This window comes from Hyla sarda, chromosome 4 (assembly GCF_029499605.1).
Source record: "Hyla sarda isolate aHylSar1 chromosome 4, aHylSar1.hap1, whole genome shotgun sequence".
NCBI lineage: Eukaryota > Metazoa > Chordata > Amphibia > Anura > Hylidae > Hyla > Hyla sarda.
The window spans coordinates 380,685,922-380,700,031 of NC_079192.1; the positions used below are offsets into that span (position 1 = coordinate 380,685,922).

Sequence of the window (14,110 nt, forward strand, 5' to 3'; positions counted from 1 at the left end):
GTAGCCCAATTTCTCTCGAGTAAGGACATACCTCATATGTCTATGTAAAGTGTTCGTGTGCGCAGTAGAGGGCTCAGAAGCTACAAGGGGATTTTGGAGAGTACGTTTTTCTGATATGTTTAATGTGGGGCATGTTCCATTTAGGAAGCCCCTATGGTGCCAAAGCAGCAGCAAAGAAAAAAAAAAAAAAAAACACATGCCATACCATTTTGGAAACTAGACCCCTTGAGGAACGTAACAAGGAATAAAGTGAGCCTTAATACCCCACAGGTGTTTCACGACTTTTGCATATGTAAAAAAAAAAAATTTTTTTCCACTAAAATGTGTTTCCCCCCCAAATATCACATTTTTGCAAGGGTTAATAGCAGAAAAGACCCCCTAAAATGTGTAACCCCATCTCTTCTGAGTATGGAGGTTCCCCATATAAATTGACCTGAAGTGCACTACGGGCGAACTACAATGCTCAGAAGAGAAGGAGTCCTATTTGGCTTTTTGAGAGCAAATTTTGCTCAGGGGCAAGTCGCATTTAGGAAGCCCCTATGGTGCCAGGACAGCAAAATAACCCCCACATGGCATACTATTCTAGACCCCTTGAGGAACGTAACAAGGAGTACAGTGAGCATTTACCCCCCACTGGTGTCTGTCAGATCTTTGGAACAGTGGGCTGTACAAAATTTTTAATTTGCACAGCCCACTGTTCCAAAGATCTTTCAGACACCAGTTGGGTGTAAATTCTCACTGCACCCCTCAATACATTCCGTGAGGGGTGTAGTTTCCGAAATTGGGTCACATGTGTTTTTTTTTTTTTTGCGTTTGTCAAAACCGCAGTAACAATCAGCCACCCCTGTGCGAATCACCTCAAATGTACATGGTGCACTCTCCCTTCTGGGCCTTGTTGTGCACCCCCAGAGCACTTTGCGCCCACATATGGGGTATCTCCGTACTCGGGAGAAATTGAGTTACAAATTTTGGGGGTCTTTTTCCCTTTTACCTCTTGTCGAAATGAAAAGTATAGGGCAACACCAGCATGTTAGTGTAAAATTTATTTTTTTACACTAACATGCTGGTGTAGACCCCAACTTCACCTTTTCATAAGGGTTGAAAGGAGAAAAAGCCCCCCAAAATTTGTTAGGCAATTTCTCCCGAGTACGGCAATACCCCATATGTGGCCCTAAACTGTTGCCTTGAAATACAACAGGGCTCCAAAGTGAGAGCGCCATGTGCATTTAAGGCCTGAATTAGGGATTTACATTGGGAATCACTGGCATAGAATACCCCTAACAGAGTGCCTCCAGCTGTTGCAAAACTCCCAGCATGCTTGGACAGTCAACGGCTGTCCGGCAATACTGGGATTATTTTTTTGCAACAACTGGAGGCTCAATTTTGGAAACAGTGGCGTACCAGACGTTTTTCATTTTTATTGGGGAGGGGGTAGGGGTATATGTAGTGTTTTTTACTTTTTATTTTGTGTTCGTGTAGTGTTTTCAGGGTACAGTCACACGGGCGGGGGATTACAGAGAGTTTCCCGCTGCAAGTTTGAGCTGCCGCGCAAAATTTGCTGCATCGCAAACTTGCAGCCTGATACTCACTGTCAGCCCCCTGCCCATGTGAATTTACCTGCCCAGCTGTTGCAAAACAACAACTCACAGCATGCACGGTCTATCAGTGCATGCTGGTAGATATAGCTTTGCAACAGCTGGAGGCACACTGGTTGGGAGACACAGTTAGGAAACAGACAATGTTTCCCCACCAGTGTGCCTCCAGTTGTTGCAAAACCACAACTCCCAGCATGCCCAGACAGCCGAAGGGCATATTGGGAGTAGTAGTTACGCAACAGCTGGAGGAGAACAGTTTGGGGACCACTGTGTAGTGGTGTCCAAGCTGTAGCCCTCCAGATGTTGCAAAACTACAACTCCAAGCATTCTCAGGCATGCTGGAAGTAGTAGTTCGGCAACATCTTTAGAGCCAGATGTTGTCGAACTACAACTCCCAGCATGCTTGGAGTTGTAGTTTTGCAACATCTGGAGGACTACAGTTTGCAGACCACTAATACAGTGGTTCCCAATCTGTGCCCTTCCAGATGTTGCAAAACTACAACTCCCAGTATGCCAAAACTGTCCAGACATGCTGGGATTTGTAGTTCTGCAACATCTGAAGGGCCAGATGTTACAGAACTACAACTCCCAGCTTGCCTGGACAGTAAGGGCATGCTGAGGATGTGTAGTTTTGCAATATCTGGAAGTGGTCTCTGGCACAGTGGTCTCCAAACTGTGGACCTCAAGATGTTGCAAAACTGCAACTCCTAGCATGCCCAGACGCCAAGGACTGTCTGGGCATGCTGGGAGTTGTAGTGTAAGGGGAGCAGATGGAGCAGTCCAGATAGCTTTACGGCGGTCTGGACTGCTGCAAAGGTCCCGCAACGCCGAAGATCCACTCGCCACCGCCGCCGGGTCTTCAGGGACGAGGTAAGTACCGGGGCCGGGCCCCAGCACTCCCCCGTCCCCCGCCGTGTCCTCCGATCTTCCTACCGTTCTCTCCGAACTTCCAGGGGCCGGGCAGGGCGGGAGGAAGTAACCGCGCCCCCCAACCCCCCCCCCCGCGATTGGTGGTTAGTTCTAACCGACGAATCGCAGGGGATAGGAGGAGGTGGCAGGCTTGCCACCTTGCTCCTATGCTTCAGCATGGTCCTGGCTGTCTGTGGCAACCAGGATCATGCAAAATTACCGGGCGGTCGGGTCCCAGAGACCCGATCAGCCTAGTAACGCCGCAGATGGCAGGGGCGATTTCCCTCGCGATTTGCAACCATCGCCGTCATGGGGGGCAGACATGGCCCCCCTCGGCGTTTGCCCTGGATGCCTGCTGAAGCATTTCAGCAGGCATCCGTTTCTGATCTCTGCCCGGCGTGCGGCAGGGACCAGAAAACACCAGGACGTGTGGGGACGTCCTTGAAGGGTTAAAATAAAAGTACTCGTACTTTGTATCGGCGAGAACTAAAATTAAAGTATCGGTACTCGTACTTGGTCTTAATAAAATGGTATCGGGACATCCCTACTAAGACCTCTTGTCGAGGTATAGTTTTTGCAAAGACTCAAAGGGTTTAAGGGAAGGTAAACTGTATAGTGGAAAAGAAGAGTCAGGAAGGTTATACTTGGTCTGAAGAATAGGAAAGGGTATTTTTATTAGTGTGCGTCTTATTGGGTCTACTATATCAATTAATTGGAATAGCTTAGTTTCTATCCAAGGGTTAATTATTTCACTGTTGCAACTTGGAGGGGAAGAAAGGGTTTGAAATTATTGGGAGTAGTAGCGATTTAGGCAATTTTAATCCATAAGTAATCATAGTAGTTTCCCAAATTTTAAGTTAAGGATGTGGTCTTCAGTATATTTCTAGGTTGTTTGGTTGTTTGCCACTCCCATAGCAAAGAATTTGGGACCGGTGTAATCCACTGTATCTCAATGTCAGACCACCTATAGTATGACTGAAATTTAGTCAAAGATGGAAGTCTACGTAAATGCATTGCCACATAGTATTTGTATAAATCTTGGAACGACAAACCTCCAAAATTTTTTGGCATTGTTAACACAGTAAATGGTATTATGCGACGGACATTTTTGCATATAAATTTGGGTATGTTCAATTGAAGGTTGATTAGAGCACTTTTAGGAATAGAAATGGGAAGCCTTTCTAGGATAAACAAGCAATCTTATTAGTTGCAATGGGCTAAAGCTCCCCTTTATATATGTGATAAAGCTCCCTTTACATGTTTTAGCTATACGGATATATTACAGGTAACCTTTTATAGCTGTACCTTTCTTGGTTTAATGGTGTGGACACCCTGCTAAATAGACACCTAACAAAAATGTCCCATGTCAAGCATGGGAAAACAAAAACAAAAAACTAAACCACAGGAATACGCAGAAAATCTCCAGAGGCAGCTTTCTAGACTGTACAGACCTTGTTATGCATAGGCTATGCTGTCTGCATCACACTTGGGCTTTAGAGTAATTACCTCATCATGCAGCATTTGTAGAAATGACAAATTTTTTTCACTTAATACTTCATCTATAATGTAGCACAGTGGTCTCCAAACAGGAGGACCTCCAAATTACGCATAACAAATCTAAGTATTTTGGAAGTTGTAGTTTAGCAACATTTGGAGGTTCTCAGTTTTAAAGAGCTGTTGTCATTTGTAAAAATTGACTAATGTTTTGAACAGTTGGGGTCTCTGTGCAGAGAGACCCCCCCCCCCCAATCCCTATACATAGCTGAAAGAGGAGTGCTGCAGTGCACTTTACTCCCTGGCCTGTGTGCTCGCTCCGACTCACTACAGAATACAGGCTTTAATATAGTTTATGGAGCCTGTCTCTTGCAGTGAGTCTGAGTGAGTACTGGGACAGGGGTAAAAGCATGCTGCCACATGTTTCTCCCAGCAATAGCTAGGGATTGGTGGGGGTCTCTAATGCTTTAAAAGGGGTAATCCAGCGTATGACATCACCAAACTCAGAAGCCATGCACACCAGAGCTCCATGACCAGTTTTTGAAAAGTTAGCTGCTGGACTACCCCTTTAACTGCTTAAATCTCCTTTTCTATGGCCAGGTAATTACTAGGAATTCCAACACTACTGAATATGAAATAAAAGCCAGTGCCTCTTATTCTAGAGTGCTGAACCTTTCTTGCAAATAACTTGTTTCTAGGTTCACATCCTTGCAATAGCTGGCCATTATATCTGTCTATATCACATACACTATATTCATACTGTGAATAATGCCAATAAGCAACATGTAATGCGTCACTCTTCCTGTAGAGGTGCTAAAGGAAAAACTAACACTTGAAGCCAAGTAACCCTGCACAGATAGAGGCTATAAGTTTATTTTTAGATATACAGGCAAGAGATGTCTGGTCCAAGGCAGACAACAGTTTAGGAAGACCACCTATTCCATCTCCTTGACTCTTTAGATATATACACTCACTTGTTCCTCAAGGTCCGTTTCATCACTGCTCTCACTTTCACTGGCGTCACTTTCAACCGCAGCTTTCCCATTGGAGGCTGAAGTGTTTTTTTTCACGGCAGAGGCAGGAGTTGTTTTAATAGGTACACTCTTGTTCTAAGACAAATCAGAAAACCATGTTATACTGCTAAGTGCTATTAACAGGCCACTTATATATAGTTCATAGACCTGGAGTTTATAGGGGAAACACACATACACACACACGTCACAATAATTCTTCTGTTGTTGAACGCTAATGAGTCTCAATTTTAATGGCAGACATGTGAAAAGGTTTGATTGATCAGGGATCTCCGTGCTCAAGGACTGGGAGAATTCAAGGGGTCATAAGATTGAGTGTGGTATCACAACTCTGTTCCACTGAACTGACCGCAGTCCTATTGTAACCACATCTCATGTCCTCAGGCTGTGTGTGGTGATTTTAGGAAGTTAGCCATTTCTCTCTTCTTGAATTACCCCTTTAATTTCCACAGATACTTTTAGCTTTCATCTTCCTAACAGGCTGCAAATTTTCATTGCGGTCCCCAAGGAGCAACTAAAAGAACTGTACCCAAGTCGAAAATGTCAATAGGGTTGAACCTGGTGTAAAATCCCAGAGCTGCAGTGTACACCAACAACAGCACATAGGCTGTAATCAAGTGCAGTTTCTCCTCCTAGACTGCAGGGGTCAGGCAAATATCAAAGTTTGGTTTTCATCAGGCTATTGGAGGCCATAGGAAGTACATGGAAAGACTGATTAATTCACAAATTCCTGGCTTTTTCAAAACACTGTACATAAGAGGTTAACCGAAATACAGTCGGTGACAGCCAATAGGAAAACTACTACTTAATTGAGTTTTCTAAATAGCCTGTGTGTGCGTTCACACTGAGGAATAAGGGGAGGAATCCTCGCGTAAAAATTCCGCACTGGAATTTATGCTTTTTCGTGTGAAATTTTCGCAAATTCCGCACGGAATATAGGAGGAAATGTTTTTTGCAGGACTACCACTACCAATTGGAATTTCCCTTTTTATTTTTTCTGTGCAAATTCTGTGCAGAAACATTTTCAAGCGGGAGAATTTTTACCATTGACTTCTGCTAGCGTATTCCGCAGGAAGAATGAACGTGTTCTTTATTGTTGCAGAATGGAATTCCGTGAGCAGAAATTATGCAGTGTGAACAGTGCAGAGTAAAATACATTGAAGTCAATAGCAAAGCAGCTGTCTTGCAACAGCTGGAGGCACCCTGGTTGGGAACCGCTGACTTAGGGTATGGTCACCTTCCTCAGTGGATCCAGGCTACTAAATAGGCACTTAAATAAAGCCTAGGAAAGCAATGTCCCTGGAGTCTGCAGAAAGAATTAACAGGGACATTCTTTAGGTGGAACTCTGATCCGCTGCGGAAACTTAGTAACTTACATTCCTTGTTATGTATTGAGCAGAAGCCTCCCATGGAAATTTCCATAGTGTGAACATACCCTTACTGTCAATACAGCTGATCGATAGGGGAGGACCTAGCAAGGGGGCACTTTGTAACCAATTTATTGTCAAGAAAGCCCTCATAAATAATTGATTGTCTAAAGTGAAGAACCTGTTCAACAAACTGTGCATTTACATTGGTGACTTACATGCTGTGCCGAGTCAGAAGTTTTGCTCCTTGTTTGTGGTGTTTGGGGAGCCTTTAAGGGGGTTTCTATAGGATGAGAAATATGAATGAAGATCCAAAACTAAATCATCGTCATTAACAAAACACTACTATCATTATATATGATTTTAAGAAACACTAGATTGTGTCTAAAGAAGTTGTACTTGTCTAGCTCATAAGTCACGTAGTTATTTTGGAGCTATTTTGAGGCTTAAAAATGAATACATTTCCTCCCCATTGACCTTTAATTATTTAAATGGGAAAAAAAAAACTTGACAAGATCACATACAGTTGCTTTTATGGCTTCTACAATTACAGCCATGCACTTAAGTGTTTTGGGCCATTTCATGTCGGTCTCTTTCTTTCTTTGCAAAGCAAAAGATAAATAAAAGAAAAAAGTTTCAAAAAGTAGCAAAAAAATTCTTGGAAATTTGGAGGCTCATTTTGCTTGTAAAACAAGTTTTTTTTTTTTTTTTTTTATATTCACAAACTAACAACCTCAGATCAAATACAGACACTAAAGAGCAAACATGGAGCATTTATTATGCTTTATAGATTGATTTAAAAAGTGGCCTCTGGAGTAAAGAGATGTCCACCATCCAGGTACGTACCTGAAAACACCTAGCGAGGACACTATATGGATAGAGGGATTAGAGTGCACTTTACCCCTACCAACCCACCCCTCTCACCCTACATTTTGAAGTGCCCACCTCTAATAGGGTTGCCCCAATCAATTTTGTGGTCCCTGATTTGTGATAAAGTGATGGAAAAAATAAACCCACAGAATTGATGAAATAAAAATAAAAATCTTGTAGTGGATATATCCAGAGAATAGTGCGCACACCAACCACACAGTGTGCACCCAGACATCCGCATGCCTAATGTGTAAGTGCAGAGTTGGTTCCAGGTTGTAGGTGGTTTAGTTCTTTTTGTTTTTTTATTTAATTTATCCCTGGAAGTTTATATTTTTTCCTCACAGGTCAGGGATTGCCACCGATTTTGGGGCCACTCTAAAGGGTAGGGTCAGAGGGGTGGGTTGGTAGGTATATAGTGCGCTCTTTAATCCCTCTATCCATTGCCCTTTTTTCATTTTCCTCTCTACTAGATGTCATGCACATACCTATATGGTGGATCTCTCTTCACTCCAGAGGCCACTTTTTAATATACAGTTTGGAGATATTTTATCAATTCATTTAACAAACATTTTAGCTTTAATGCATTATAAAAGTTTCATGCTCTCTGACATCTTCATTTGTTCAGAGGTTTTTTGTCGACGATTATTAATTTGGTTAACCTCTTGATCGACATTGGGTAGAATATGGACATCCTTGAAAAGTATTGTTTAGCCAAAACACTTGTGAACATAGCATTAAAAGATGAAGCCACAAGACGTACTATTAATAAGGATGCCGTCTTCCACCGTGAATGTCATAGTATATTCACAAGCTGCAGGTGTACTGCAATTTCTGTCACTGTTCCTTTCAATTGAAGGGGGCTTGCACAACTCTATGGGCATTCTGCATGCTTAACTTAACCCCATTTAAAATTTAGATGTACGTAATACAGTCTCTGCAACAAATACGCTGCACAAAAATATATACTCTCAAAGTGACAGTGGGAGATCAGGCCAGGTGAGTATAGTTCAGTTGCTTAGGCAATACATGACACCAGAAGCACAAACACAATGTTACTATTCCAACGTCTAAAATGACATACATTAAACATTTAGCAAAAATCAAACACTCCTCTCTTACCTTGTTTCAGACTAGATTTTAATGGAACGGTCTCCTTCTCACTGTCCGAGTCATCGCTGCTTTCTGCAGGAGTCTCAGGAATCACAGGCTTGTCTTTTACAGAAGTTGTTTCTTTCACCTTTGAAGCTGACTTTTTATCAGAATTCATTTTCTTAGGTGTGACAACTTCTGTTTTGATCTGGTCCAAAAAAGATGGGGAAAAAAATATTAAGGAAAAATCTATCATTGTTTTGCTTGTTGTTATTACAGAAAACAGCGACCGAAAGGAGCCATGAATACTTACCCAGGAGAAAAATAAAATATTGCAAAAAAAATTAAAATTATTAGTTACAGAAATTCTCCCAAACCCTCCACGACCTTGTTGAAGAAGAAATTCAGATGATGACCCCCTTCATAGAGATCCCTTTGGGCTAAACAGCAGGGCGTGAGTTGCTTATCCATGTGGACAAAATTGGTAGCACATACCACTTGCTCAAGATTTCGTGGGCTCAGTGAGCAATAAACAGAGGGTGTGCCCTGTGTCCCCCCACCCCTTCACAAAGATGAGTATATAATTTCCTTACCCTGTAATGGAGTAGTATCACTGCAGATAAGCAATACACAACATATGCACGGCAGAGCTCCCAGGACAGTAAGCACAGCCCAAAGTCCCAGTATCTGATCTCTTAGACGCAACTACAATAATTTCCTGTGCAGACAGAGGCACATTGACTTTTCTCATCTGAACAGCCCTGAGCAACAGAATAAAACCAGACACATTCTCTTCCGTCTGTCTGCATTTTAATAATGCAAGCGCAGTGAGGAGGAAAGTCATCGGATGGCCTGACAGGCTGCAGAGAGCTCAACTGGATCATACTGGATGGTTCTTGCAGAAAAGATAATATATCACATCATGATTCTGCTAAGACCAACAAATGGTCTATACAGTGGGGCAATAAAGTATCGTCAGCCACCAGTTGTGCAAGTTCTCCCACTTAAAAAGATGAGAGGCCTGTAATTTTCATCATAGATATACCTCAACTATGAGACATAATGAGAAAACCAATCCATAAAATAACATTGCCTGATTTTTAAAGAATTTGCAAATTATGGTGGAAAATAAGTATTTGGTCAACTACAAACAAGCAAGATTTCTGGCTCTAACAGACCTGTAACTTCTTTAACCCCTTAAGGACAATGGACGTACTCCTACGCCCCCGTTTTCGAGTCCTTAAGGACCAAGGACGTAGGAGTACGTCCTGTCCATTCCCGGCCCCCCGCCGCTAGCTGGAGGGGGAGCCGGTGCCCGATGCCTGCTGAAATTGTTCAGCAGGCATCGCGGCATATCACACAGGGGGGTCATGATGACCCCCCCATGTCGGCGATGGCCACAGATCGCTGAACAATTCAGCGATCTGCGGCAGATTCCAGGTCCGGGTCCATCGGGTCTCCAGTGACCCTGTATTACTGGCTGATCGGGGCCGTCTCTGAAGGCCCCGAACAGCCATAGCCAGCAGGGATGAGGTGGCACTGGTGCCACCTCACAATCCCCGATTCGTCGGTCGGTTTACCGGCCGACCAATCAGGGCACCTGCTGCGGGTGTCACTCCCGCAACCCGCTCCGCCCCTCTTCCGGAGGATGTGAGCAGGTGCGGGAAGACGACCCCGGGAGCTGGGGACCCCGATCCCCGGCATCAATGTTGGGATCGGGGCCCCAGGAGCGGCGGCGAGGGACTCACCTGCAGCGGAGCAGAAGTTGGAGGTGATTGACAGCCTCCTGCTGTTGCTTAGCAACAGCTCCCAGCATGCAAAAAGGGCATGCTGGGAGCTGTAGTTCTGCAACAGCAGGAGGCAGACCACCACAACTCCCAGCATGCCCTTAAGCAACAGCTGGAGGCACATTTTTTCTATGGAAAAGTGTACCTTCAGCTGTTGTATAACTACAACTCCCAGCTTGCACAATCAGCTAAAGTGCATGCTGGGAGTTGTAGTGGTGCATCTGCTGATTGCATAACTACAACTCACAGCATGCCCGTTGGCCGTCGGTGACTGCTGAGAGTTGTAGTTTTGCAACAGCTGAAGGCACACTGGTTGTGAAACACTGAGTTAAGTAGCAAACCAGTCTCCAGCTGTTGCATAACTACAATCCCCAGCCAAAGTAGTATGCCTCCAGCTGTTGCATAACTACAAGTCCCAGCATGCACTTCCGTTGTCCGTACATGCTGGGGGTTGTAGCTTTTGCAACAGCTGAAGGCACACTGGGTGCAAAACACAGTTTGTTACCAAACTGTTTCACAACCAGTGTGCCTCCAGCTGTTGCAAAACTACAACTACCAGCATGCACTGATAGACCGCACATGCTGGGAGTTGTAGTTTTGCAACAGCTGGATGTTTCTCCCCCCCCCCCCCCCCCCAATGTGAACGTACAGGGTACACTCACATGGGCGGAGGTTTACAGTAAGTATCCGGCTGAAAGTTTGAGCTGCGGCAAATTTTCTGCCGCAGCTCAAACTGCCAGCGAGAAACTACTGTGAACCCCTGCCCGTGCGACTGTACCCTAAAAACACTACACTAACACAAAATAAAATGAAAAGTAAAAAACACTACATATACATATACCCCCACACAGCCCCCCTCCCCAATAAAAATGACAAACGTCTGGTACGCCACTGTTTCCAAAACTGAGCCTCCAGCTGTTGCAAAGCAACTACTCCCAGTATTGCCAGATAGCCACTGACCGTCCAGGCATGCAGGGAGTTTTACAACAGCTGGAGGCACCCTGTTAGAGGTATTCTACGCCAGTGATTCCCAATGTCCACCCCTATGCAAATCCCTAATTTAGGCCTCAAATGCGCATGGTGCTCTCACTTTGGAGTAGGGATCGACCGATAGTTTTTTTTTTAGGGCCGATAGCCGATAACTTATACCGATATTCCGGTATAAGTTATCGGCTATTTATCCCCCCCCCCCCCCGTGACACCACTGCAGGTCATTGATTTAAAGCAGGCGCTTTAAATCAATGCACTGCAGTGGCTTTTGCGGTGCCATAGGCCGCTGCCGCCACCACCCGCTTCTCTCCCCCTACCTGTCAGGGTGGTCAGGGCCATCCATCCTTCCTGTAGTGTCCAGCGGCATTCCGGATGGAGGTGCGACGCGGTGCAGTGGAACGGGGGGGGTGGGCTTTCGCGGTGCGGCGGGTCGGGGCATTATCGGCTTATCGGCAAGGTAATTGCCGATACAGATAATGCCCAAAATCGTGATTATCGGCCGATAATATCAGCCATACCGATAATCGGTCGATCCCTACTTTGGAGCCCTGTTGTATTTCAAGGCAACAGTTAAGGGTCACATATGGGGCATCGCCGTACTCGGGAGAAATTGTGTTACAAATTTTGGGGGGGATTTTCTGCTATTACCCTTTTTAAAAAATGTAAAATTTTTGGGAAACCAAGCATTTTAGGTAAAAAAAAAATATATTTTTTTTTACATATGCAAAAGCCGTGAATCACCTGTGGGGTATTAAGGTTCACTTTACCCCTTATGTTCCCCGAGGTGTCTAGTTTGCAAAATGGTATGCCATGTGTTTTTTTTTTTTTTTTTGCTGTCTTGGCACCATAGGGGCTTCCTAAAGGTGACATGCCCCCCAAAAGCCATTTGTCGCTCCTTCCCTTCTGAGCCCTCTACTGCGCCCGCCGAACACTTTACATAGACATATGAGGTATGTCCTTACTCGAGAGAAATTGGGTTTCAACTACAAATAAAAATTCTCCTTTTTACCCCTTGCAAAAATTCAAAAATTGGGTCTACAAGAACATTCGAGTGTAAAAAATGAAGATTTAGAATTTTCTCCTTAACTTTGCTGCTATTCCTGTGAAACACCTAAAGGGTTAAAACACTTACTGAAAGTCATTTTGAATACTTTGGGGAGGTGCAGTTTTTATAATGGGGTCATTTGTGGGGTATTTCTAAGATGAAGACCCTTCAAATCAACTTCAAAACTGAACTGGTTACTGAAAAATAGCGAGTTTGAAAATTTTGTGAAAAATGTCAAAATTGCTGCTGAACTTTGAAGCCCTCTGGTGTCTTCCAAAAGTAAAAAAAAGTCAATTTTATGATGCAAACATAAAGTAGACATTGTATATGTGAACCAAAAATTTTTTTTTATTTTGAATATCCATTTTCCTTACAAGCAGAGTGCTTCAAAGTTAGAAAAATGCAAAATTTTCATTTTTTTCATCAAATTTGGGGATTTTTCACTAAGAAAGGATGCGAGTTACCATAAAATTTTACCCCTAACATAAAGTAGAATATGTCACGAAAAAACAACCTCGGAATCACAATGATAAGTAAAAGCATTCCAGAGTTATTAATGTTTAAAGTGACAGTGGTCAGATTTGCAAAAAACGCTCTGTTCCTTAAGGGGTTAAGAGTCTCCCTGTATTAATGGCACCTGTTTGAACTTGTTATCAGTATAAAAACCTGTCCACAGCCTCAAACAGTCACACTCCAAACTCCACTGTGGCCAAGACCAAAGAGCTGTCGAAGGACACCAAAAACTAAATTGTAGACCTGCACCAGGCTGGGAACACTGAATCTGCAATAGGCAGGCAGCTTGGTGTGAAGAAATTAACTGTGGGAGCAATTATTAGAAAATTGAAGACATAAAAAGACCACTGATAATCTCCCTCGATCTGGGGATCCACACAAGATCTCACCCCGTGGTGTCAAAATGATCACAAGAACGGTGAGCAAAAATCCCAGAACCACATGGGGGGAACCTAGCAAATGACCTGCAGAATGCTGGGACCAAAGTAACAAATAGTACCATCAATAACACTACGCCGCCAGGGACTCAAATCATGCAGCAGTGCCAGACGTCTCCCCCTGCTTAAAGGGGTTATGCAGGACAATATATTATATACATATATACACACACACACACACACACACACACACAGTATTTATCGGCGTATTTAGATCAGGCGCTTTAAATCAATGAACTGCAGCGGCTTTTGCAGGTCCAGAGACCTGCCGTCACTGCCCGATTCTCTGCCCCTGCCTATTCTGGGGTCCAGAGACTGCCGGCGCCGCTGCCGCATTGCCTCCCCCATCCCCGGTTTTTCTGACCCCGCAGAAGCCCCCAGGAAAACCAGGGGGAGAGAGGCCATCGCTGCCCGCTTCTCTCTCCCCCCCCCCCCCGCCTTTCCTGGGGTCTAGAGCACTGCTGCAGCCGCTTATCTCCCCCTGGCTATCGGCGCCGCTGCCCCACATCCCCGGTTTTATAATTACCTGTTGCCGGGGTCGGGTCAGCACTGCTTCTGGCTCTGGTGTGGCGTCTCCTGCGTCGCGGCTATGCGCTGCGCAACGATGAGTGACGTCACGTTGAAGACGTCACTCGTCATTGCGCCTCGCAATGACGAAGGAGATGCCACAGAGCCAGAAGCAGTGCGGTCCCGGCAACAGGTAATTAATTATAAAACCGGGGATGATATATTTATATTATATTTATATAATATATATACACACACCTACACACACAGGATACTTCAGGAGTCACGTCTGAAGATCCTGGGTCCTCTAAGTGAAAGGTGTCTCTTATGGCTGCAACCAATGAGTTCACCGTTTCAACTGTATCCGAGCGGTCCTCTGTGTCAGATGCCGATTCGGAAGCCTCATCCGCCAGTTCACCAGAGAATGTGAACGAGTGGAGGCAGCCCTGGAGGGTGGCGACCCTGATCTGGTACGC

The 14,110-nt window shown here is 44.5% G+C and overlaps 1 protein-coding gene across 6 annotated transcripts in view; it reads right to left on the minus strand.

The window, feature by feature from the left end:
- TCOF1 (treacle ribosome biogenesis factor 1) overlaps window positions 1-14,110 on the minus strand; it is a 129,204-nt gene that overhangs the window by 104,515 nt on the left and 10,579 nt on the right. For all 6 annotated transcript variants that reach the window (XM_056516937.1, XM_056516936.1, XM_056516941.1 and 3 more), the window contains exons 5-7: window positions 8,386-8,563; window positions 6,615-6,679; window positions 4,973-5,107 (exon numbers count right to left, since the gene is read on the minus strand). In XM_056516937.1, the coding sequence (XP_056372912.1) occupies window positions 4,973-5,107; window positions 6,615-6,679; window positions 8,386-8,563 (378 nt within the window). The remainder of the gene's footprint in view (window positions 1-4,972; window positions 5,108-6,614; window positions 6,680-8,385; window positions 8,564-14,110) is intronic.